At 39.8% G+C, this 24078-nt stretch overlaps 2 protein-coding genes across 9 annotated transcripts in view; one reads left to right on the top strand and one right to left on the bottom strand.

Annotated features, from left to right (window-relative positions):
- Nucleotides 1–24078, top strand: part of LPIN2 (lipin 2) — a 140117-nt gene that overhangs the window by 99533 nt on the left and 16506 nt on the right. For 6 of the 7 annotated variants that reach the window (XM_078851544.1, XM_078851554.1, XM_078851550.1 and 3 more), the window contains one exon: nucleotides 192–2351. The exons of the other annotated variant lie outside the window; for it this stretch is intronic. In XM_078851544.1, the coding sequence (XP_078707670.1) occupies nucleotides 192–259 (68 nt within the window). In that variant the 3' untranslated portion in view covers nucleotides 260–2351. Of the gene's footprint in view, nucleotides 1–191; nucleotides 2352–24078 lie in introns of those variants that run through there. 7 annotated transcript variants of the gene reach the window in all.
- EMILIN2 (elastin microfibril interfacer 2) overlaps nucleotides 1–24078 on the bottom strand; it is a 53100-nt gene that overhangs the window by 21697 nt on the left and 7325 nt on the right. For both annotated transcript variants that reach the window (XM_073331469.2, XM_073331470.2), the window contains exons 3-4: nucleotides 9084–9259; nucleotides 3725–5650 (exon numbers count right to left, since the gene is read on the bottom strand). In XM_073331469.2, coding sequence (XP_073187570.2) covers nucleotides 3725–5650; nucleotides 9084–9259 — 2102 coding nt within the window. The remainder of the gene's footprint in view (nucleotides 1–3724; nucleotides 5651–9083; nucleotides 9260–24078) is intronic.

The following is a 24078-nucleotide window of genomic DNA, read 5'->3' as shown; positions in this document are numbered from 1 at the left end:
GTCCATCATTTTCTTCATGTACTTGCCCCTGATTTCTGGAACCAGGAAATACCTGGAATAAAATCATTTCCCTCTGTATGGCATAGGAGCCATTCAATAGCATCCAAGTTTAGGAGGATGTCTATTTCCTGTCACAGGAGATGCTCATCTTTTAAGGTATGCAGTGACTTGTCATTTTTTTCTGCAAACAGCTTCAATCCATCGAAAGGAAGGTCCCTCAACTGTATTTTGGACTTCCCTCAGAAACCCTGAGAGCTGAAGCCAGGAGGGCCTCCTCATGACTGCCATGGAGATAGAAAGAGCAGCTGTACCAGTGGTGTCCAGGGAGGCCTGCAGAGTTGTTCTTGCCAGCGGCTGACCCTCAGCAATGATTGCCTAAAATCGTTTCCTCTACTCTATTGGAAGATGCTCAGTAGTTAGTATGGCTCAATAGTTAGTATGGCTTTATTTCACCATGAGAGCTTGGTAGTTGGTGAACCTAAATTGTAGAGATGTGGATGAATAGGACTCTCAGCCAAATAAGAATAAGTCAAGTCGCTGTAGATCTCTGTCATAAGGTGATGAGTTAGCATAGTGCTGTCTTCCACATTCTTTCACAGTGTCCACCACAAGGGAGTTGGGTGATGGATACAAAAATAAAAATTCTGAGTCCTTACAGAGAACGTAATTTTTTTTTTGTCCATCCTGTTACAAGTAAGTGGTATTGTGGCCAGGGTTCGCCAAATTATTTTTGCATCGTCTAGCAGGGCGTCATTAATCAGTACATGATGTGGGCCGATGATGTAGTGTGCAGAATGTCTAGCAGCTTATGCTGTGACTCCTTAACCTCCTCAAGTGGAATTTCCAAGGAGTTCTCTTTCTTTTTAATAAGGTCCTGGAATGGTTTAAAAATCACCAACCAGTGATGGTGGAGAAGGCATGGCGGCTTCATCTGGACAGGAGGAAGATATGTTAGAATGGACAAGGAAATCACCCAAAAAGCTCACTTCCTGCTCCTCAGTGATCTCCTCCTGTGGATCAAGCATCCTAGAGAGTGACAGAGAGAGGCAGGCTGGTGAGGATTGTCTTCTCTCTGGATGACAAAAACACTAGGGGCCCTGGCAAATTGCTGGCAATAAGCCATCCAGAGTTCCAGTATGACCAACGAGGTGGTGCATAGGGCAGGGGTGGAGGCAGCACCCAAGGGTGTCCATACCAACTGCATGGGGCATGTCTCTCACTGGGACATGCAGATTCCTTGGAGGTCTCAGGAAAGAAGTTTCCCTGATAATGGAAGGGAGAGCCCTGAATGGCAATGTGGGAGACTGATGAGAAGTGCCCATCTTCCTCCTCCTCGACACTTGGTAAAGGTGGAGCACTCAGACAGATAGATGGACACTCCAGTGTTACCAGGTGAATGTCTGGAGACTGAGAGGTGTTCAATACCAGCAATGGTTTGGTGCCAAAGAGAGGGGATTCAAATGTTTCTGTTAATGCCAGGTCTTGCAGGAATCAAAACGCTTGTGGTACTGGAGCAATGATTGATACCGATGAAGCAGGTTGGCAGAAGTAACTGTGGCAGAGGGAGCAGTCGGTACCAAAAGTCTTATGTGCTCTGATGAATAGTAGGTGATGGTCTGGTCTTCTGTGGTGCCAAAGTGCTGGGTATCTAGTAGACTCTGTTGGTACCAATTTAGAAGAGCTGGTCGTCTTCTCCCTCCACTCCAATCACCAGATGCTACCAATCTTCTGGAGCAGGAACACTTAGAGTCCTTGGGTTTACTGGTGTTCACGGTACCTGAGGAACCTACAGCCTTGTCAGTACCGAGTTGGAGACTGGTACGTGCCAAGGCAGGTGTCTGCAACAGAGACTGTTTCTTTGAGGTAGAGTCTCTACCTAGCAGGCTTGAAAACCACTTTCTAGAGTCTTTTTGAGAGGATTCCATAGATTTCTTTTTCAATGCTCTAGAGGAGTGCTGTGCCGAGGAGGTTGAAGTGGTCGACTTGTTGGGAGACCATTGTATGGGAGGGTCCCCTGGCCAGGGTCAGAAGCCAGTCAGAGTGAGCTCTCCATCATAAGGCGATGTAGCTTAAATCCTGCTTCTTTCTGGCTCTCGATTGTAATGCCAAGCAGAAGTTACACTTTTGGGGAACATGTGACTCCCCAATGCAACGGACACACCAGGAGTACCTGTCAGTGACTGGGATAGCCTCTTGGCACGAAAGGCAGTGTTTAGAACCGGGCATGTCCTTCCAGCATTTAAGTTCCTCTGAGGGGAGGGGAAAAAAAAAAAAAAAAAACAGGCGAAAGGACAACTGGCCTTATCCTAAACAAATTAAAAAAATTACAAAAATTTACTTATTTTATAAAATTACTACAACTAGCACACACAAAGGAAACACTAAGAACTCCCACTAACTAGTAACATATGAGGAAAAAAATACAGCTGAGGTAAGCTCAACTCAGATGCTGCTAAGGCTCTGTTTCAGGCCAAGGCGATTGAGAAGGAGCTGAGGTCAGTTCACCCGCAGAGCTCTACGTAGCCACTGTGCCAGGCACAAGGCTACAGGGGGCACATGCGTGGGCCGGACAGACACTGCTATGTAAAATCTTTGATCTGACACACATGCACATCTACGGGGAGCACCAATAAGGGCACTACTTGAAGAAGAAAGATTTTTATTTCGGTTATCAAAGTACACATTTGTTGCTGTTTAAACAATTAAACATTGTCATTTAAAAAAAAAAAAAATTTCCATGCCAATGTGCCTTATCTAGCATTCACAAGCCTCCCTTCTTTACTTAATTATCCTGTACTTACATGAAAATAACTTCAGAGTAAAAGACTGTAAAGCTAACGCAAAGAAAAGTTCAACAATTACATTTTAAATCCTAATATCAGTGAATAATGGAATTGTGCTTTCCTTGATTTAAAGTTATAGCATAATCAATCCATTTTAATATCAAATTTATCAGTTATGTATAAAGCATAAAAATAAAATAAATGCTAGGTGTTTCGCAACAAATTGAAGAGTGCAAATTTCACAATACAGTCAACTTTTTAATCACGGTAACAAAGACAGGAACTCAATGTTCTTCAGTAAACTCAGCTTCTTCATAAAACTATACACCATCAGAGTCTTAGTCCAGATCTTCAGCTAGTGTAAAATGGCATAGCTCCATATAAATCAATGGACCAGTACTGAATTACACGACCTGAGAATCTCATTTGTTTAAAAAGAAACCTCAGAGTGATATTTAGGAGTAGCCAAATTAGAGATGCGTGTCAATTATTTCAAGTCAAAATTCATCTGGCTTTGATTTTTCCTAATTTGTCTTTCACTTCCCCCTCTCCCCGCCCCCCCCCCCCAAAAAGGAGGAAGGTGAATACAATAAAACAAACTGAAGCAATTTTCACTGATGTTCACTACCTAAAACACTCATTTGAAATTCAGCACTCGGGAGAAAAAAAAAGTACCAAAACATTTGTTTTGTTGCTGCTGCTTTGCTTTTAATCTAAAAGTAAGAGGTAACATTCCTAACATATTCATTGTATTTTTTGAAAATGTGTGCAAAGAGCTTTATATGTAGTTTTGGAAAACAGAACCAAAATTACTATCTTTCTAAAACAAAACAAATGTTTAAATGTAATGTTTTTTGCTCCCCCTTGTTAAGCTGAACTGAGTTAGCTCAGCTCCACTCTCTAAACTTTTCAGTCGAGAAAGCTAGTGAAGGTTAACTTACGTGCCCCAGACTGAATTTTCATCAGCTCCTGAAGGTCAGTGGTGATTTTGGTGACCTGCTTGTGGAACTGTTGGACAGAATTTTTGAGGCCAGAAATGTCTTTGGAATGAGATGTCATGGTTCCATTCATCTGATTGATGCAGTTCCATAAGCTAGTGACATGCTTGTTCAGACCTTCTTTTATTCGCTGCAGGCTACCTGAGATGGAGTCCATTTTGCTGCAGACTTTTTCAACATGGGACAGTCTGCTATCCACATCCGAGACTCCCTCTTGGATATCATCGGTGTTCTCTTTACATTTCCTGAGGTCATTAAAGATTTGGTACTTTAGCTGTTCCATCCTCTCCTTCACCTCATTACAGCAATTATTTGGGTGAGAGGTTTGACTCACAACTGTTCTTCGTATTTCATCTATTTTTCTGAATACACCTCGCTGGATCTTTTCACATGTAGAATTGACACCCAGAAGTTGCTCCTTGCAGCTGCTCAAGCCAACCTGAAGATTTTTCACATCTTTATCGATGATGTTTAGACCATACCAAATTCTACGAAGATCCTTCTGGATGTTCTGTTGGTTGCTCTTAGTAAAGTTAAATTTCTCATTAAGGGAACCATTTAAAGACTTCAAAAGAGCAGAGTTGTCTTCTACTTTCAAAAGCAAGTATTCATATTTGTTGCTACCATTTTCTATGCTTTTCTGAAGCTCTTCCATATCTAGGGGTGCAGATTGGCATTTCTGCCAGCAAAGGTGTTCAATGGCTTGCAGTTTGTTCCTCAGGAGATTCATCTCAGTTGTAAGCTGCTCATTTCCAGATCCTGGGTCACTGTGCAAGACTGATCCTGAACTAATTGATAGTCCATCTGAGGCTGTGGCATTGGCAATTTCTAAAATAGCGCCACCCAGCCTGTCTTCCAGTGCCTGTAGTTTTTGATCAAGCAAGTCTCTGACTTCATCCACTTCAGCAGCTATAGCACCTCGGAGAGTTTCCTCAATGTAAAAACAATGTTCTTCAGCATTCCTCTCTGTAACATTAATTCTAGCGTCTAGCTCCTCCCATCTTGGGCCAAAGATGTCTTCTAGATTTGGAGTGGACATGTGAATGATTTCATTATCTATTCTGGCATTTAAGATTCTGTGTGCTTCCACAACTCTGTCAAGTTTTTCATCCAAATTCTTTATCTGTTGACCAAAGTCATCACTGTGGCTGGTCTTGCAGCAATCTGACTGGTTTGAAGGAGCCTGGATCTGAGTTCTGAGCTCGTTTATTTCTTTCCTTAGGCCATTTTCTTTTTCTTCTACAAGTTGCATTATTTCTGAACAGCTGGTTTCATGGTCATCACATTGTTGCTGGATATCCATTAGTTTGTATTCACATGAGTTTTTCAGATCTGCCATTTTCTTCTCCAATCCTTCCAGCATTTCTTGTCTCAGGACCTCAATTTTAGAATCTAGATATTCCTGATATAAATCACCACTCGGTATTGTTATTGTAGGTCCTCGTACTGCTTCCTGCAGTTGTTTTAATTGCCCTTCATAGCTTTTCACTTTCCCATTCAGTTCTTCCAGCTTGTCATTTTTTGTCTTCAAGGTATTTTTGACCTCAGCTAGTTCAGACTTTATGTCTTCCATTCCAAAATCAGTAAAAGGCTCTTTCTGGTCTTTATTGCCAAGGATTCCAGGCAGATGAATACTGTCTGTTTCACCACCCAGGACACTATCAGGCCCTGGGTGATCATGAAGGTTGTTCAGCCACGAGACCAACATTTTACTGGCATCTTCTTGGACAGTAAGTTTCAGGTTTTCATTCACACCTGCTAAGGAGGATTGAAGATCAAGCACTGTTCGCGTAAGTCGAAACAATTCATCCTCAAGGAACTGAATTTTCTTCCCAGGTGATTCCCAGGGCATTTCTGTTGGTTCTGAGTCTGTTTTAAAGACATAATGGAAACAAAATTTGGATGCAAGTATGTCTAAACAACAACAGTTTAGAACAACTGGAGATCAATTTTAATTTCTTTAGGTCAAGTTAAAAGCATATTAATGCTTTATAAATATTATATAGGTTGGTGTCATCTTTTCTATTCTCAGTCCTTGTTGTCGGTGGTTTATAATTCAGCCGTTATCAGTTCATTCCAAGGTAAAGGACTGAAATCTTTAGTGTTTTGGCTGCATCCTGCACTAGAGATCAAAGAGATCCTTACGCCTGTCCCTTCTTTGTAGACCCATGATATCTAGCCGCTAGTATACATATTAAGTAGCTATATTTACCTAGAGTTTACATGAATGATTATTTTAGAGCCATTATATCTCTCATAACAATAATTAATACTGGTCACATTATAAGCAGAAAACAACTTTACATTTTTCTGCTCCTGAATTATTTGTGAATAGGCATTAATTTCAGTGGGACCACTCGTGCTTACAGTTAAGGTTTGTTCTTAAATATCTTGTTGAACCAAGGTCTAAGCACATTTATATGATGGAGTAACGCAGATTCCAAGGTTATAACCCTTGTTTTAAAAATTCCAAGTTATTTAATATACATTTTAAAAGTCCATAAGGAATGTGTGTTTTCTACAAGCAAAAACTAGAAAAGAGAAAAGATCATAACACTGAATTTATTTTCTTTTGTCATACAAAGGTAAAAATTTAGTCTTATAGTTGAAATTCAGTTATTAACTAATAACTGCATTTCAATTGCAAGGTAATATATGGTCAAGATATAGTGGGCAACCTTATATATAACCTATATGCACAATGAACTCATATAAATTGAATTTTCAGCCTGATCATTAATTTTTGGATTTAGTCATTCAAGTCAGGTCCTTGATGTAATTTTTGTATACATAAATACAATATATACATACACAGATTTGTGTGTATATATATGAATATAGACATACAAACTGTATATATAGTGTAATAGAGAGACAAGGTGGATGAGGGAATATCTTTTATTGGACCAATTTCTGTTGGTGAAAGAAACGAGCTTTTAAGTTACACAGAGCTCTTGCTCAGGTATGGGAAAGGTACTCAGAGTGTCATAGCTAAATACAAGGTGGAACAGATTGTTTAGCGTAAGTTAGAATATCTATTAAGGGACCATTCAAGTTGAAGTAGTCCATTAACACCTCTGCAGTCATAGGATAAAAGGGGAGGGGCATTGGGGTTACGAATTCTTGTAATAAGCCATAAATTTAATGTCTTTATCAGAACCATGATTTTTAGGCCTGGTCTACATTACAGATTTTGGTAGACGTAAACTACCTTGCCTTGACTAACTGAGAAAGTGTCTTCCCTTAAATTTGGCTCTTGTAGAGTGATATGGTGTTTCTGTTTTGTGTGTGAAAAATGATAAGACAGAAACACCGTATCATCTGTGGTGAAGACTTTTCACAAAACCATTACTCCATATCTGAGTGTGTACTCACCTACTAAGGAAACCTGCATGAACACCTTCGAAAGACAAGCCTGAGAGCTTACATTCATAATTTTAAAAAAAACAAGGAGTACTTGTGGCACCTTAGAGACTAACAAATAAATTTTGTTAGTACTCCTCGTTTTCTTTTGCTGATACAGACTAACACGGCTACCACTCTGAAACCCGATTCCTAACTTTGCTCGACACCAGGGCCAGGTCTATAGAATTATGTCGACCTAATTTACGTGAGCATACAGTCACTGCAGTTATTAAATCACTTGTGTGTGTAGACACTTGACTTCTTTTGTCAGCAGTGCGCAGCCTCATGAGTGCTTGTATCAATTTTATTGTCAGTGTGGGATGGCTCCTAGAAGCCAGTAAGAGTCGACGTAAGCAATGCAGTGTCTACACTGACACTGCATTGACTTAATTACATCGACCATGACTAGGGTGACCAGAAAGCAAATGTGAAAAATCGGGATGGAGGTGGGGGGATAATAGAAGACTATATAAGAAAAAGACCCAAAAATCGGGACTGTCCCTATAAAATTGGGACATCTGGTCATCTTAACCATGACTCTATGCCACTTGGGGAGGTGATGTTACTAAATCGACACAGAGAGGCACTTATATCGGCAAAAGCCAAATTTAAGGGAAGACATTTCCACAGCTGGGTCGGCGCAAGGCAGCCTACGTCAACCTAATCCCGTATCGTAGACCAGGCCTAAAAAATCATGGTTTTGATAAAGACAATGAATTTATGGCTTATTACAAGAATCTGCAACCTACTAACTCCTCCCCCGCCCTTTTTTGTCCTCGGACTGCAAAGGTGTTAATGGGCCACTTCAACTTGAATGGTCCTTTAGAATATCTGTTAACTCCTTATTCTAAACAATCTCTTCCACCTTGTATTTAGTAGTGACGCTCTGAGTACCTTTTCTAGACCTGAGGAAGAGCTCTGTGTAGCTTGAAAGCTTGTCTCTTTCACCAGTAGAAGTTGGTCCAATAAAAGATACTACCTCAACTACTTTGTCTCTCTAATATCCTGGGACCAACATGGCTATAGGCATAACTGGTGTGCTAGTTATTTGAAATACATGCCACCATCTGTTGTCCTTTTTCACAAATAATCACTTACATTATCTAATCTATATTATTCTGTTGAAAATAGATTTATTTACTACTTAAAATCATAGCAATCTGTTCACTTCCAACCCAGTGTATGTAACAAATGCTAACAGAATTCTGAGTGTTGTACATATTAATTTCTGATAAATGTTGTAATAAATTCCTCCAGCAGAAGCCTTCTGTTTCATTGTCTTCTACTTAACCGAGACTAAAATCACAATCTTGTAGTAACTGAACTTCATTTACCCTCGCAGTGTTTTATGAAAACATCGTTTACTCTTACAGGTTTCATCTCAACAGTTGAGGTTTGCTATTTATCTGCCCTGTAGGATTAGTTAGTTATGTTTGGACTGCCCTTTTACAAGTAAAATGCTATGCAAGTATTATGCATTATTAGTATGTAATTTAAAATGATTATGTATTACTATTATCGCTTTTGGTTCTATAGCAGTGCTAATCAAACTCATCTTCCCTGCAACATTCTGGGGGGAAAAAGAAAAAAAAACCACTAAAAACCTTTAAACTGTATCACAAACAGGTTTACCACAAGGAATTTCCTGAACTATTACTGACCAGCATGGGTTTATGACCAGCCTTATAACCCAGTCATTCATCACCCCCAGGAAACACCCTGAATCAGTATTGTTATAGCTTTGCTATTTCCCCCCCGCCCCCACTATATGACATCTTGAATATTGTTTTTGAACCATTCAGTAGCCGTGTAACTGAAGCCACTTTTCTTTTGGTTCAAACGACAAAATACAAAACTAGACATGATCATGCATACCAAGAGTCAAACAAAAAGTTACCCAAGACTTTCTTCACACCAGTTCGTGGTGGTGGAGTGGGAAACAGGATAGTTCTTGGTTGTTCTGCTGGGCCTTCTCTGCAATCTGCACCTTTATAACCAGGACAACATCTCCACTCCAGTTCTGTTACTGTCTTATAAGCAATTGTATATCGAGGTCTGAAACTCATACGGTAGCTGCCAAAATAGAAAGAGAGTACTTAAAAGTAATCTATAATCATTCAGTCATTTATATCAGACCTAGATTCAAAAAGACAGTAATCAATGACGACTAATTAAATTAATAATACCTACCAAGATTTATTTTTCCTCTTAGAGAGAGCATAACACTCTAGTTATACATACACATGAACACCTACCCACTGTTGGTAAGAGTTAACAAACAGGATGTGCCGCCTGTATAAATCGGGTTTTCGCACTATGAACTGACCGATGTACAGGAGAATGGGAAGTTACTGAGAGCGTTGGTGACTACCAGTGTTAATATTGCACTACTGATTCAACAGTTTTCCTTCCCACTGAATGCTTTTTCTTACATCCTTAAACACAGAGTAGCTGCTGAATCAGAGCCAACCTGAATCTCAAAAAAAACTTTTGCTGCCTATTTTGTCTCATAAAAATACTATTTTTCTGCATTATGTTGACTTAAATTTTTTTTCAGCATCAGCATATGTGATATAGTGACCACAGGTGCCGACTCTGTGGGTGCTCTGGGGTGCCACAGCAGCTCCCCCCCACCCCCCGCTCACCTCCACCTCCTCCCCTGAGTGGGCCTATGCATCCTGCTTCTCCCCCCTCCCTCCCAGTGCTTGCGCCAAAAAACAGCTGTTTCGCATGGTAAGCCTGGGAGGGAGGGGGAATGTGGTGTGCTTGGGGAAGAAGTGGGGCCAGGGTGGGGATTTGGGGAGGGATCCAATGGGGCAGGGAGGGGGCAGAGTCGGCGCAGGGCCGGGGGAGGCGCGAGCCCCCACCAGCACCAACAAAAGTTAGCGTCTGTGATAGTGACCATTGTCAGAATTAGGAAAGAGGTTCCATTCACTGAGAGTGGCTTAAGAACAAAAAAATTTGGAGGTGGGCACAGAATAGGGATATGAAGGACATAGTTAGAAGAAAGGCTTGGAATGATCAGGGGAGGGGGAAAAAGGAGATTAGAGTAGAGAAGTAGGAAGGAGTTAGGTTTGTCTTCAAGATCTCTACACCTTAAGTAAGTGTGCACAGGCAGGGTGCCAGGAGAGACTGATATCTGTTCTCAAAGTGGCTGAAGTTTGAAAGCTGCAACTTGGCCTAGAAAGATTACTCATTCAGAAGCACTGCTGGGCCTTGTTTTTAGTGATTATTAGTTTTATTGGGCCATCTTATGAGCATTTGAAAATCACATACTGAGCGTGTACAGTAGAGTTTTTTCCCCTAAGTTCATTAAATGCACACTTAAGAAAAGATGTGGGATGTGTATGTCAGTAGTTACCTGCATTATGAAGCCCTTCATCTCCCACAGTGCTCCAAAACCAGCCCTGATAATTTTCACACAATGTGGCTAGATTCTGGTGCCTTTGGTGGTAATGTCCAGGTGTTGTTTAGCCAAATAGTTCAAGATTAGGGAATTACCATGTTCTATGAACATTACTTTGTAAGACAGCAGAGCTTTGAAACCCTAGAGAATGACAGGTTTCAGAGAAGCAGCCATGTTAGTCCGCATCCGCAAAAAGAACAGGAGTACTTGTGGCACTTTAGAGACTAATAAATTTATTAGAGCATAAGCTTTCTTGGGCTACAGCCCACTTCATCGGATGCATAGAATGGAACATATAGTACAAAGATATTTTTTATATATATATATATATATACACACACATATATATACACACACATATATATACAGAGAAGGTGGAAGTTATATACACATACAAACTGTAAGAGGCTAATTAATTAAGATGAGCTATTATCAGCAGGATTATCACTACAAAAGTTTTTTTTTCCTCCATGCTGTTCCATATATGTTCCATTCTATGCATCCGATGAAGTGCGCTGTAGCCCAAGAAAGCTTATGCTCTAATAAATTTGTTATACTCCTGTTCTTTTTCCTAGAGAATGAAACACCTTATTTTTATAGTTTTTAATTACCCCCTTTCCCACCAGCTCTTTTCTTTTTAGAAAAATCCAGAAAAAATAAATTTAATTAAATGCAAAAAACTATATATAAATATTTTAAGTTTCCATGGTTAAGCACTTGTAAGTCAGTAAGTTACAAATTTGGAACGTTAACCTTAATTTTGCACCCTCTGTTTATGTATTACAACAATCTTTAATCAGATGATCACCAACTATTTCTAAATATCAAGTTTCTTCCCTCTACATGATACATGTGGCATCTTGCAATTTTTTTCATACTACATTGACAGACATCAGACCATTTTCTCCTTATGGATATATGCTGAAGCAAGACAACACACACACACACACACATCTCATTTCAGAGTAAGAGACAATGAAAAAAACAAAACAAAACAGGGACTATTTTCTTTAACTGTGTCTCCATAAATTATTACACTTAGAATAAAAAGTAATGTGAACAAATACAATGTTACCTATTTGCTTGAAATAATGCCTTCACTGTTGATAAAATTAGTATCCTGTTGCTATCCTTTATACTGTATAGTGTTTGGTTTGCTTTTTCATGTCTCAGATTTGTTTGTCTGATTGTGAGTTCTGGTGATAGGCTAATGAAAACACACACACACACTCCACAACTTTGATGTCACTGGAATAGTAATGCAGTAGAAAGGAAGACAGGATAATGACATAGTACTCAATGGGAGTTTTGCCATTGACTTCAGGAACATATGGATACAGGCAACACACTGCAGATTGAGCACCACAGACAGTCACAAAACTTGAACTATATATGAATGACTGTATTAAATTAATCATTTTCTAACATTAAATTGGGAAGAGTGTTATTGTTTAAATGAGACAAATCAACCACCAGACTAAAAAGTTTAAATCCTGCTGTGTTTGGGAAACAATTCCTAACACAAATGAATTAAATATTATTTTAACTGTTACTCTTGCTGACTTCTTGCCACATGCAAAAACAGTTGCTTTAGTAATTAGACATATTTTAGCCAACGTCTTCTATTCAGTAAAAATGTGTCTTTATCACAATTATAACATAACGTCCTACATCCCTTATCCATTTACTGTCCCTCTCTGATTTAGTATGAGGCTCAGAAAAGTCAGGGGGAAAAATGACTATTAAGAATCCTTTTCTCTTCTAATCAAGTTGCTTTCCACATTCCCCTATAATATATTCTAACCTTTGCATCAATCTTAGGTCTAAAGAGAGAGAATGTTTTTCTGCATTACTTTCATTGCAATCTCTAGTTTGAGAAAGAAAGAATTATTGGACTGTGAAGACAACTGTGTACTTTCTTCAACTTATATTTTTAGGCAGCCTAATTAAAATATTTTTTTAAAAGATCACTTTCTGGAGTCTCTGATCCTTGTGGTTATTTTATCTCAAATGCAGAAGTCCACAGGATATCTCATCTGCTACTCAGCTAATGTTAACAAAATAATAATCAGAGTCAGTGTATCATGGTTTCAAATTCTGACCTACGGCACACTCATTCAGACTGTTTCCACTAAATTTTACATTCATGAAAATATAAACTCAGAACTGTAGGTTGCACACAAGTTTATCGTTTCTGTTATGATTTCCATCGACAGATCTAACAAATCCTGTTTGTAACTGCAAAGTACAGATGTCCTAGGTCAAATTCCTAAACATTAAATAGATTAATGTAGTGGAAAGTGGAACAATGAAAAAAACAACATCCTGGCCACCCACGACTTTCCTGTTCATCTTTTCTTGTTTATAACATTAAATCACTTATATTCTATATGTAAATTTTGTTAAGGTGCTTTTACTTTGACCTACTTGCTGGAGACAGTGGAGTGACTGAGGATTAATTAGATATTTCAGTGGTTTGAGGGTCATTACAATCTCTCTCAGAAATAGCATCTAACTGGAATACAAACTTTGAACTCATAGGTCAATTTTGGTATGAAGGAGATGGCAATAGATACTCTCTGATTTCCATGAAATGTTTAACTACTCTAAGCTTGGTGTGTGTTCCATTCCATCCCTGTGGGGCCAAACTCCTTTTTGAAAATTAAGATATTTTGTTAATCTGCTCCAAATACAATTAGCTAGGAGTTTGTAATAAAGTTTTAAAAGAACAGGTTTAAAGGAATGTAAGAAAAGAACTCAGACATAGAATTTCATCTCACTTTACTCTGAAAAACTGTGTAAATGAATTTTTTTTTGAAGCAGTCACTTTTGCAATTCATAACACAACTATTGCCCTTTACCCTGTGCACACTTTCCCTGTGACCTCCTTCAGAGCTAAACAAGAAGAGATCATCTAAAAAAATATTCAGGTAAAAATAAATCATGACAAAAAACACATAAGTATAAAAGAGGAGTGAAACAAAAATTAAAGCCAATCAGGACAAATCTTATTCATACAGACAATTTACATATGATTTTACTACTCTATGTATCCTGCTAAATAAAATTAAAAAAAAAAAGAGTGATTACAGTATGCTTACCATTACTTGATACACATATGGTATTTATGTGAAAATACAACACAGAATATGCCATCAATTCCATTTTTTTATTTTAACATTTAAAATGTATTTTAAAATACTTCCAATAATTTAATACAAAAATAAGTCTAAAATATTGGGCTGTCCCTCCTATTCTGATTTGACAGTTTAAAAAAACCCCACATGGTAGGTCCCATGAATCAAGAAATCCCTCACCAACCCTATTCCTTGTGAATTCTTGCAAATTTGATAGCCCATACACAGCATACAGCTTACTCAGACCCACTGGCTCTGATTTGAGTTTCAGCTTTACCACATCAGGTTCAAACTCACCTAAATCTTAAAACTCCATGGAGCAAGAATTAAAATACGTGAAAAGCCATAGAAAGAACAACCTACAAGTTCTACACTGCTATAATCTTCAAGAGAACTACAGGCATACAAACTGGTGTGCCTTAGCATTTAAATTGGGATTTACGGAGCCACTCAGCCAAGCAGTCCCATCAACATCAGTGTGTCTAGTCATGAGTAAGGCAAACAGGATTTTACCTTAATGGCTTTCCACCATGTTCCCAGCTACAATAAGGTTAATTTCTTAACTGCTGTAGCATTTCGACTACTGATGTATTCCACCATGTTAAAATTGCTAACAATAAGTAGTACATGACCACTCTCACACTGTGGATGTGTTTCTAGGTGATAATTAACAACATGCACCTAGTCTATACATCCAGTTAGTGATTTTCCCATAGTCATTTTCTGATTTTCATAATCAAAAGTCTAAGATGTCATTATGGACCAATGCCAATGAGGATCTGTAACTAGTGGAGACAAAAGTCTCCATTATGCAATTGGGGCTGCACAGATAGATCCTTGGGCCCACAGAGAGTCTCATATGGGACTTTGGGTGGGCACAATGGTCCACTCTCACAGACCCAATTGTACAATTGAGGCCTAAATGTTTAGTACAGAGCACAAATACTTTCAGGTCAATGCTACCGGTCTCAATATAAATCCTTTATTATGAACAGAACTATGTACAGACATGAGGTAACAAAACTTCCTACTATGCTATGTAGCTCAGCCTGTGATTGCTCTGTCCTGGGCTTCCCTGTTTCTGTCCCAGAAGAATGGAAGTGTGTCACAGGAAACCAAAGACTACATGAAGAATGTACAGGAAGCGTGGCATCTCTACATTTCATGGAAGACTTACTCTATAGCACAACCACTTAAAGATTTTTTTTATTTAACAGTGAACATATTCTAACAATGAATTGTGAGGTTGCATATTTTAATAGCACACTTGGATTAAGTGTTAAAATGCCATACAGTAATACCACCAATTTAAAGCCAAGCCACCCCTTCATGTTGGATTTTCATATCACAAAGTGAACAAAAGTCTCTCTTTTCTGCCGGTTTGAGTGTAAGTTTGAAGACAACATAGTACCCCAATACTGGTGGGTGAGTGGGGAGGATATAGACAGAATTATGTGCATGGGCTTCTCATGTCTTGTATACTCTTGGCCAACGCACAGCCCATATATCCAGATCGTGGCCAATATGTGGCCTGCAAGATACGGGTAAGGGAATCTTGAACCCCAGCCTTCAGAGCGTGTTCTGTAGCTTTGTCCTGGCCTCCCCTTGCAATTCTACACCCAAGATTTCACAACAGTTTCAGAGGTCCACCAAGGCCTTTGGAAAATTCATGTTCCATCTTACTACTTGTTAGTACCGGAATGTGGTGAAAATATTGTAACATATAGATTAAATTATCATTCCATTGACGTGACTTTCTGTAAGTGATTATAAAAAAAAAAAAAACAGTTACATAGCTGTTCAGTAACTATTGTTCAAGCTGTGTTGCACATGTCCATTTCAGTTTAGGTTTGTGTGCACCAGTGCACTGAAGACAGAAAACTTTCATAGAATCACAGAATAACAGGGTTGGAAGGGACCTCAGGAGGTCATCTAGTCCAACCCCCTGCTCAAAGCAGGACCGATCCCCAATTAAATCATCCCAGCCAGGGCTTTGTCAAGCCTGACCTTAAAAACTTCTAAGGAAGGAGATTCTACCACTTCCCTAGGTAACACATTCCAGTGTTTCACCACCCTCATAGTGAAAAAGTTTTTCCTAATATCCAACCTAAATCTCCCCCACTGCAACTTTAGACCATTACTCCTTGTTCTGTTATCTGCTACCACTGAGAAGTCTAGATCCACCCTCTTTGGAACCCCCTTTCAGATAGTTGAAAGCAGCTATCAAATCCCCCCTCATTCTTCTCTTCCGTAGACTAAACATTCCCAGTTCCCTCAGCCTCTCCTCATAACTCATGTGTTCCAGTCCCCTAATCATTTTTGTTGCCCTCCGCTGGACTCTTTCCAATTTTTCCACATCCTTCTTGTAGTGTGGGGCCCAAAACTGGACACACTACTCCAGATGAGGCCTCACCAGTGTCGAATAGAGGGGAACGATCACGTCCCTCGATCTGCTGGCAATGCCCCTACCAATGCCCCAAAATGTCATTGGCCTTCTTGGCAACAAGGGCACACTGTTGACTCATATCCAGCTTCTCGTCCACTGTAACCCCTAGGTCCTTTTCTGCAGAACTGCTGCCGAGCCATTCGGTCCCTAGTCTGTAGCGGTGCATTGGATTCTTCCGTCCTTAGTGCGGGACTCTGCACTTGTCCTTGTTGAACTTCATCAGATTTCTTTTGGCCCAATCCTCCAATTTGTCTAGGTCCCTCTGTATCCTATCCCTACCCTCCAGCGTATCTACCTCTCCTGCCAGTTTAGTGTCGTTTGCAAACTTGTTGAGGGTGCAATCCACACCATCCTCCAGATCATTTATGAAAATATTGAACAAAACCGGCCCCAGGACTGACCCCTGGGGCATTCCACTTGATACCAGCTGCCAACTAGACATGGAGCCATTGATCACTACCCGTTGAGCCCGACAATCTAGCCAGCTTTCTATCCACCTTATAGTCCATTCATCCAGTCCATACTTCTTTAACTTGCTGACAAGAATACTGTGGGTGACCGTGTCAAAAGCTTTGCTAAAGTCAAGGAACACCACATTCACTGCTTTCCCTTCATCCACAGAGCCAGTTATCTCATCACAGAAGACAATTAGATTAGTCAGGCATGACTTGCCCTTGGTGAATCCATGCAGACTGTTCCTGATCACTTTCCTCTCCTCTAAGCGCTTCAGAATTGATTCCTTGAGGACCTGCTCCATGATTTTTCCAGGGACTGAGGTGAGGCTGACTGACCTGTAGTTCCCAGGATTCTCCTCCTTCCCTTTTTTAAACATGGGTACTACATTAGCCTTTTTCCAGTCGTCCGGGACCTCCCCCGATCGCCATGAGTTTTCAAAGAGTTTTCCCCATAGCTGCTCTCGCCAGGGCAGCTCATGCACCCCCTGCAACCTTGTGCTGCCAGGTCAGGTATAAAGGGTGGAGCCGCCCTACACACACTCACCCCCTGCCAAGTTCCTTCACTCTGGAAGCTATGTTTGCTGTAACTGCAATGTAGAGAGGAAGGGGGTTGGGTCATGGAACCAACATATGCAACACATCTTTAACAACAACAGTTACTGAACAGGCATGTAACCATTTTTTCTTCAATTGCTTGCAAATGAATCAGAATCTGCAGGGATAATCCTCTTCAGCTGTTGGGTACCAGTGCCAGCAGAGAGAGTGATATCAGACAGAGAACAGTGCTTATGTAGGGACTTAGTAAAGCGGTGTTGAGGAGATGATCTGGAGTCCCGAAGACCTCCCCCCCCATGACTTCCGGCAAGGCCACTGCTGTATTTGATACGGTACCAGAGTCAAACCCCAGTGCAACCTATCTAGATATGCTTCTGTAAGAGTCACTGTGCTGGAGCCTTGACCTGTGCCATGAAGAACAAGGAGACAGTTGATATCTCCTGTAATGAGATCTCGATATGTAGGATCTAACATCTATATCCAAAGAAAAGTCAACACTGAAAGGCCAAGGGGGCACAGTATAGGGCAAAGTAGCCAGGGACCTGGACTAGCACTCGGAGGATGATAGTGGAAAAATTATCCAAGGCTTCTCTGCTGAAGGGACTGTGCACTTGCACTGTTGCATCACAGAGTCCAGACCCTGAGGGTACCAACAAAAGCTCAGTTCCCAAAGTATCAGATGTACAGGTGCCAAGCAAGGTCCCAGTACCAGTACCTGCACGGAAGGAATAATCGGTACCCGGATCTCATCCTGTAACAGGTGAGTTCAGCACTGACCAAAGACCCCTGTCCATGGCGTACACCTCAGGCTTCGTCGATACAGATATAGCAGTGTGTATTGCAGAGGAAGTTAATGCTGTTGAAGATCCCAGCAATGGAGTTGGTCTACATGGTACCAAATGAGGATCCAGAGTCAATGACTGTACATTGCTAGAATGCAGTGCCCGGGAGCTCCTACCAGAAGTCTTCTTCTTGTGAGAATCTGTAGGGAATCTAGCTCTCAAAAAGAAGTGGCTTTCTTCTGGCTAGAAATGGTTGCAATCAAATGGGGGTGCAAACCTGCTTCCATCAGGATGAAAGGCAAACTTCCCTCAACTACTTAGTCCTAGTCTTAAATCCCCTACAAATAGGGGATTTATGCATCAAAGTGACCTTCTGCCAAACACTTTAAACAGCAAGGGTGAGGACTGCCGACTGGCATGGACATGTTAGAGCCAGAACAGTGCTTAAATCTCAAGGATTTAGGTACACCGAAGTATCCAAAATCTCAAAGAAAACACTATAAAATCAAGGAAATGTTTTAGAAACAAAAACCAAGTACCACTAACAATAACTACTGCTAATTAAAAACTATTTACAATAAATTATTTCTAGAAAGTTTTCTAGAGGGACAAAGGGAAGAGAATGTGAGAAGTTCACACATTCCCCAACTATCAACCACAGCCAGTGAGAAGAAACTGGGGGGGGGGGGAAGAGGGGGGCTCAGAGCAGCCACCCCTTAATACCTTCAGCTGGCAGCATTAGGAGAGTTCATGTACAGTACTGCAACAAATGGTAGGGGATACCTTGGATTCACTGAAGTAAATGAAAGTTTTCCACTGATTTTAATGGAGTCAAGATTTCACCCAGACAAGATGCTTTATGATACAACTCACTACCATTCTACAGTGTTTGTAGTTTGATTTGAGAAAAATATAAAGTGTCTTAATAAAGTAGGCGTTTATTCCAAAAGCATTTACTACAAGTGGTTTAAATTCTTTTGTGAATTCCTAGGATGGCTGGATTTAGGGTTTTGGGGCCCTCAATGTTATTTCTGGGGACTTCCATCACTTTAAGCTCTCCTCACCTTCTCAAATTCCCAAAGAATTGGTTCTTGTGGGTCTCAGAATCCAGCTCAATTCTTAGGTTTTTTATTCTTAAAAACTTTTAATTCTGAAAACTAAAAAGACAACAACTTTTGATTGTTCTATATGCTGGTAAATAATTGTGTGCATATAATCCAAATATTTCAAAAACAGAAAAATATTTTTTGGGGCAGGAACACAGATTAACTTGCTGAAGGCATAAATGTGAAGGGAGAGAGAGCTGTAAGTTAGGAGTAAATCTAGACTACACTGAGAGTTAAAATGCCATTAACAAAGAAAAATAGCCAAATGAACATTATTTTTAAATTATCAGTTTCTTGGTCTGACATTAAGAAAAAAAATTAAGGTTCTTTTTACTGAATGCACTAAAGAAATAATTCGCAAAAAGAAAAGGAGTACTTGTGGCACCTTAGAGACTAACACATTTATTTGAGCATAAGCTTTTGTGATCTGATGAAGTGAGCTGTAGCTCACGAAAGCTTATGCTCAAATAAATTTGTTAGTCTGTATCCGCAAAAAGAAAAGGAGTACTTGTGGCACCTTAGAGACTAACAAATGTATTTGAGCATAAGCTTTCGTGAGCTACAGCTCACTTCATCAGATCACAAAAGCTTATGCTCAAATAAATGTGTTAGTCTCTAAGGTGCCACAAGTCCTCCTTTTCTTTTTGCAGATACAGACTAACACGGCTGCTACTCTAAAGAAAGAATTGTCTGTTTATTGCTGGCACCGTTTACTGTATTACATTGCTATTTTTATTTCCAGTTGCTAACTTAATATATAAAAAGACAGAACACGTGCTGGGCGGGGAGGTGAGGAGGAAGGATAGGGAGTGACTTGCTGAATAAAACAATTTCCGTCTAGCAAGTGAGGACGGAAAATAAAAAATGGATGGCCATAAATCAGAATTAAGTGTGCCATTAATTTTACACACTTGATCATGCCAGCACTGGCAAAATCCTCCCAAACAAAATTCCAGTGCCTGAGTCTTACAGCTATGATCAGGCACTGCGATGAATACTGGCACAGCGAAACAAAAGGAAGAAAAAGGAAGCCAAAAAATAGTATTTAGGACTCAATCTTACAATGTTCACACATGCACAACTACCATTAAAATCAATGAAAGATGTGTGTACACAACTACTGCCCAGACTAGCTAAGTCTTGAACAAACACCTGTTGGCCAAACGATTCGATCAACACTTATGGTGACTTGGCAGGAACCGGTTTAAACGTAGCACATCTGCACCGTAGGGGCCTGTTTACACTTAAAAGGCTGCCGTGGTGCAGCTGCACTACTCTGAAGGCAGCACCGCCGCCAGCAGCAGTGCAGCGCAGAAGTAAGGGTAGCAGCACCACACGTCTTCTACAATAACCTTGTAGGCCCCCGCCACGACTCCTTTTTGGGCAGGACCCCTCCAATTACAACACCATGAAGTTTCAGATTTAAGTAGCTGAAATAATGAAATTTACAATTTTTTAAATCCTATGACCATGAAATTGACCAAAATGGACTGTGAATTTGGTAGGGCCCTACTCACTGCTAACTAGCACAAATGAGAGCAGCCTCTGAACACTCTAAACTGTGCTGGGGCAGGACAGAGAATCCCACTCACTATAGCCCCACTCCTGTATGCCACTCTGCAACACTGAGCAGAAGCTGGGTGCAGCCGAGACTCTAGCCTGATATCACTTCAGGATGTTTGTTTCTCTTGTAAGGGACAGGTGGATTATGGGGCACTGTTAGAAGAGAAAAACATTTAATTATTCTCAATACCACACCCTTAAATTCCACTTTTAGTTACAGAATCCATTGTATTTAAAACATCCAGAAGAAACCTAAATACTTCTAATAAGAAAACAGAAAAAAGGTCTGTATTTTAAAAAGGGTTTGGGAAAATGCTGGTAAATGAACATTGAATTGTAATTAGAGCTGTCGATTAATCGCAGTTAACTCATGTGATTAACTCAAAAAAATGAATCGCAATTAATCATAGTTTTAACCGCACTGTTAAACCATAGAATACCAATTGAAATTTATTAAATATTTTTGGATGTTTTTCTACATTTTCAAATATATTGATTCAATTACAACACAGAATACAAAGTGTACTTTATATTAATTTTGATTACAAATATTTGCACTGTAAAAACAAGAAATAGTTTTTTTTCAATTCACCTTATACTAGTACTCTAGTGCAATCTCTTTATTGTGAAAGTGCAACTTACAAATGTAGATTGTTTTGTTATGGAGTGCTGTTATGTAACAAAAATAATGTAAAACTTTAGAGTCTATAAGTCCACTCAGTCCTACTTCTTGTTCAGCCAATCACTAAGACAAACAAGTTTGTTTACATTTATGGGAGATAATGCTGCCGGCTTCTTATTTACATCACCTGAAAGTGAGAGCAGGCGTTCGCATCGCACTTTTGTAGCCAGCATTGCAAGATATTTACATGCCAGATATGCTAAACACTCATATGCCTCTTCATGCTTTGACCACCATTCCAGAGGACATGCTGCCATGCTGATGGTGCTTGTTAAAAAAAAATGCATTAATTAAATTCCTGCTCTGTTTTACCTGCATTCTGCCATATATTTCATGTTAAAGTGGTCTTGGATGATGACCCAGCACATGTTGTTTGTTTTAAGAACCCTTTCACTGCAGATTTGACAAAACACAAAGAAGGTACCAATGTGAGATTTCTAAAGACAGCTACAACACTTGACCCAAGGTTTATGAATTTGAAGTGCCTTCCAAATCTGAGAGGGACGAGGTGTGGAACATGCTTTCAGAGCAATACTCCAGCAATTTAAAAGAGCAATACTCCAATGCAGAAATAACAGAACCCGAACCACCAAAAAAGAAAATCAACTTTCTGCTGGTGGCATCTCCTCAGATAATGAAAATGAAAAATGCATCAGTCTGCACTGCTTTGGAGCGTTATTGAGCAGAATCCCTCATCAGCATGGACGCAAATCCTCTGGAATGGTAGTTGAAGCCTGAAGTGACATATGAATCTTTAGCACATCTGGTATGTAAATATCTTGCGACGCCGGCTACAACAATGCCATGCAAATGCCTGTTCTCACTTTCAGGTGACATTGTAAACAAGAAACGGGCAGCATTATCTCCTGCAAATGTAAAAAAAACTTGATCGTCTGAGTGACTGGCTGAACAAGAAGTAGGACTGAGTGGACTTGTAGGCTCTAAAGTTTTACATTGTTCTATTTTTGAATGCAGGTTTTTTTGTACATAATTCTACATTTGTAAGTTCAACTTTTACGAGCAAAACTTTTTTTTAACAGTGCAAATATTTGTAATCAAATAAATTGAGCACTGTACACTTTGTATTCTGCGTTGTAATTGAAATCAATATTTTTGAAAATGTAGAAAACATTCAAAAATATTTAAATAAATGGTATTCTATTATTAAACAGGACAATTAATCACAATTAATTTTTTTAATTATGCGATTAATTGCCGGGGGGGGTTAATTGCTTGAGAGCTCTATTTGAAGTATATTAGCCACTGATTACATTAACAGCAGATACTTAGTCAACTCTGTTTTCACTTCATAATCCCAGATTCTGGGCCTGATTCTCCTTTTACACTGGAGTATCTCAGTTGAAGTCAGTGCTGTAAAAGTTGTGAGAGAAAAATCAGACCCCATTTTACAATTTCCTGGGAACTGGAACTATGGAGGGCAATTGGCAAAGTGGGGAGATAGGAGCTGTGTGCTCAGGACAGGATACACTGCAAAGGATGAGGGAAAATCAGAAGTCAGAGGAGGAAGATGGGAGTAGGAGGGATGCAAAGTGCAGGAGCAAGGCAGCAGTGTGAACAGAGCATTGTAATGAGCAGGAAGAAAGGTAAAAAGCATCAATGGGAGTGGCTGCCCTACAGATCACCAAGGAAATTTAAGAAGAGATTAAAGCAGAGCAGTGAGTAGAAAGGACATATATTTAACTGGATTTTGAAATGCCTTCCTAATAGATTCCCCCTGACAACTCAGGCTAGGTAAAGCATGAGCATGTGATGTGTTCTACAGATGGACTGGAGTTGGAATTCACACCAGACCTGGCAAAGTTGCTTGATTTTGAATTTCTGCTATAACCAGCAGCTGAATCATTTTGAGGGAGGAGACACTGGGACAATAGTAGATTTTCACTGCTGCTGCTCTCATTTTTCTCTACAAAATGCTCTGTGCTTGAACCAGAGAGTTACTGCTCTCCCTTCACCTGGCTTTGGTCATTATCATTTAATCTACCCTTTGCTACAGCTGGCAAAGGAATAGCTCTGGTTAGTGTTAGAATGACATAGATAGTACTGAATCACTCACTGCCTCCCCACATAACTTCTTCAGCAAGATTTCATTTTGGTCAGTGCTCTCTCATCGTTTAAGTTTGTTCACAAAAGCAAGGAGGACCAGAGGCACTTGGTCCTGCTAATTATTACTGCAGTTTTTCACTTGCTGATTTCCTTACTGATGCTACGATATTTTATCAGATTATTTTTACCGGACAGCTCTCTTGTGACAGCTAACAACACGTCAGCAACAGTGGACTTATCAGGAGAACTGTGAAAATAATGTACCTCTTCTTTTTTTCTGAACACATTTACTTGAATAAAAAATGAATTTGCTTAATTGTGTTTGCAGCTCTTTTGTCTTTGCTCTCCATGAAAAAGTTTCCTGGCAAGAATGTTCTTAGAGAAACTTTCACAGAATGTTAAAGAATAAATATGGAAGATAAATATTGAATTCAGAAACACAACCATGTCAAGGTTCCTTCCCCACTCTAAACTCTAGGGTACAGATGTGGGGACCTGCATGAAAACCTCCTAAGCTTACTTTTACCATCTTAGGTTAAAACTTCCCCAAGGTACAAACTATTTTACCTTTTGCCCTTGGACTTTCACTGCCACAACCAAACATCTAACTGGTATTATTATTAGGAAAGAGTCCGTTTGGAAACATCTTCCCCCCCCCCCCCCAAATCCTCCCAAACGTTACCCCCCCCCCCTTTC

This window comes from Lepidochelys kempii, chromosome 2, assembly GCF_965140285.1.
Source record: "Lepidochelys kempii isolate rLepKem1 chromosome 2, rLepKem1.hap1, whole genome shotgun sequence".
Taxonomy (NCBI): Eukaryota; Metazoa; Chordata; order Testudines; family Cheloniidae; genus Lepidochelys; species Lepidochelys kempii.
Note: the sequence above shows the minus strand (reverse complement) of the source record. Positions and strands in the feature narration are given on the sequence as shown.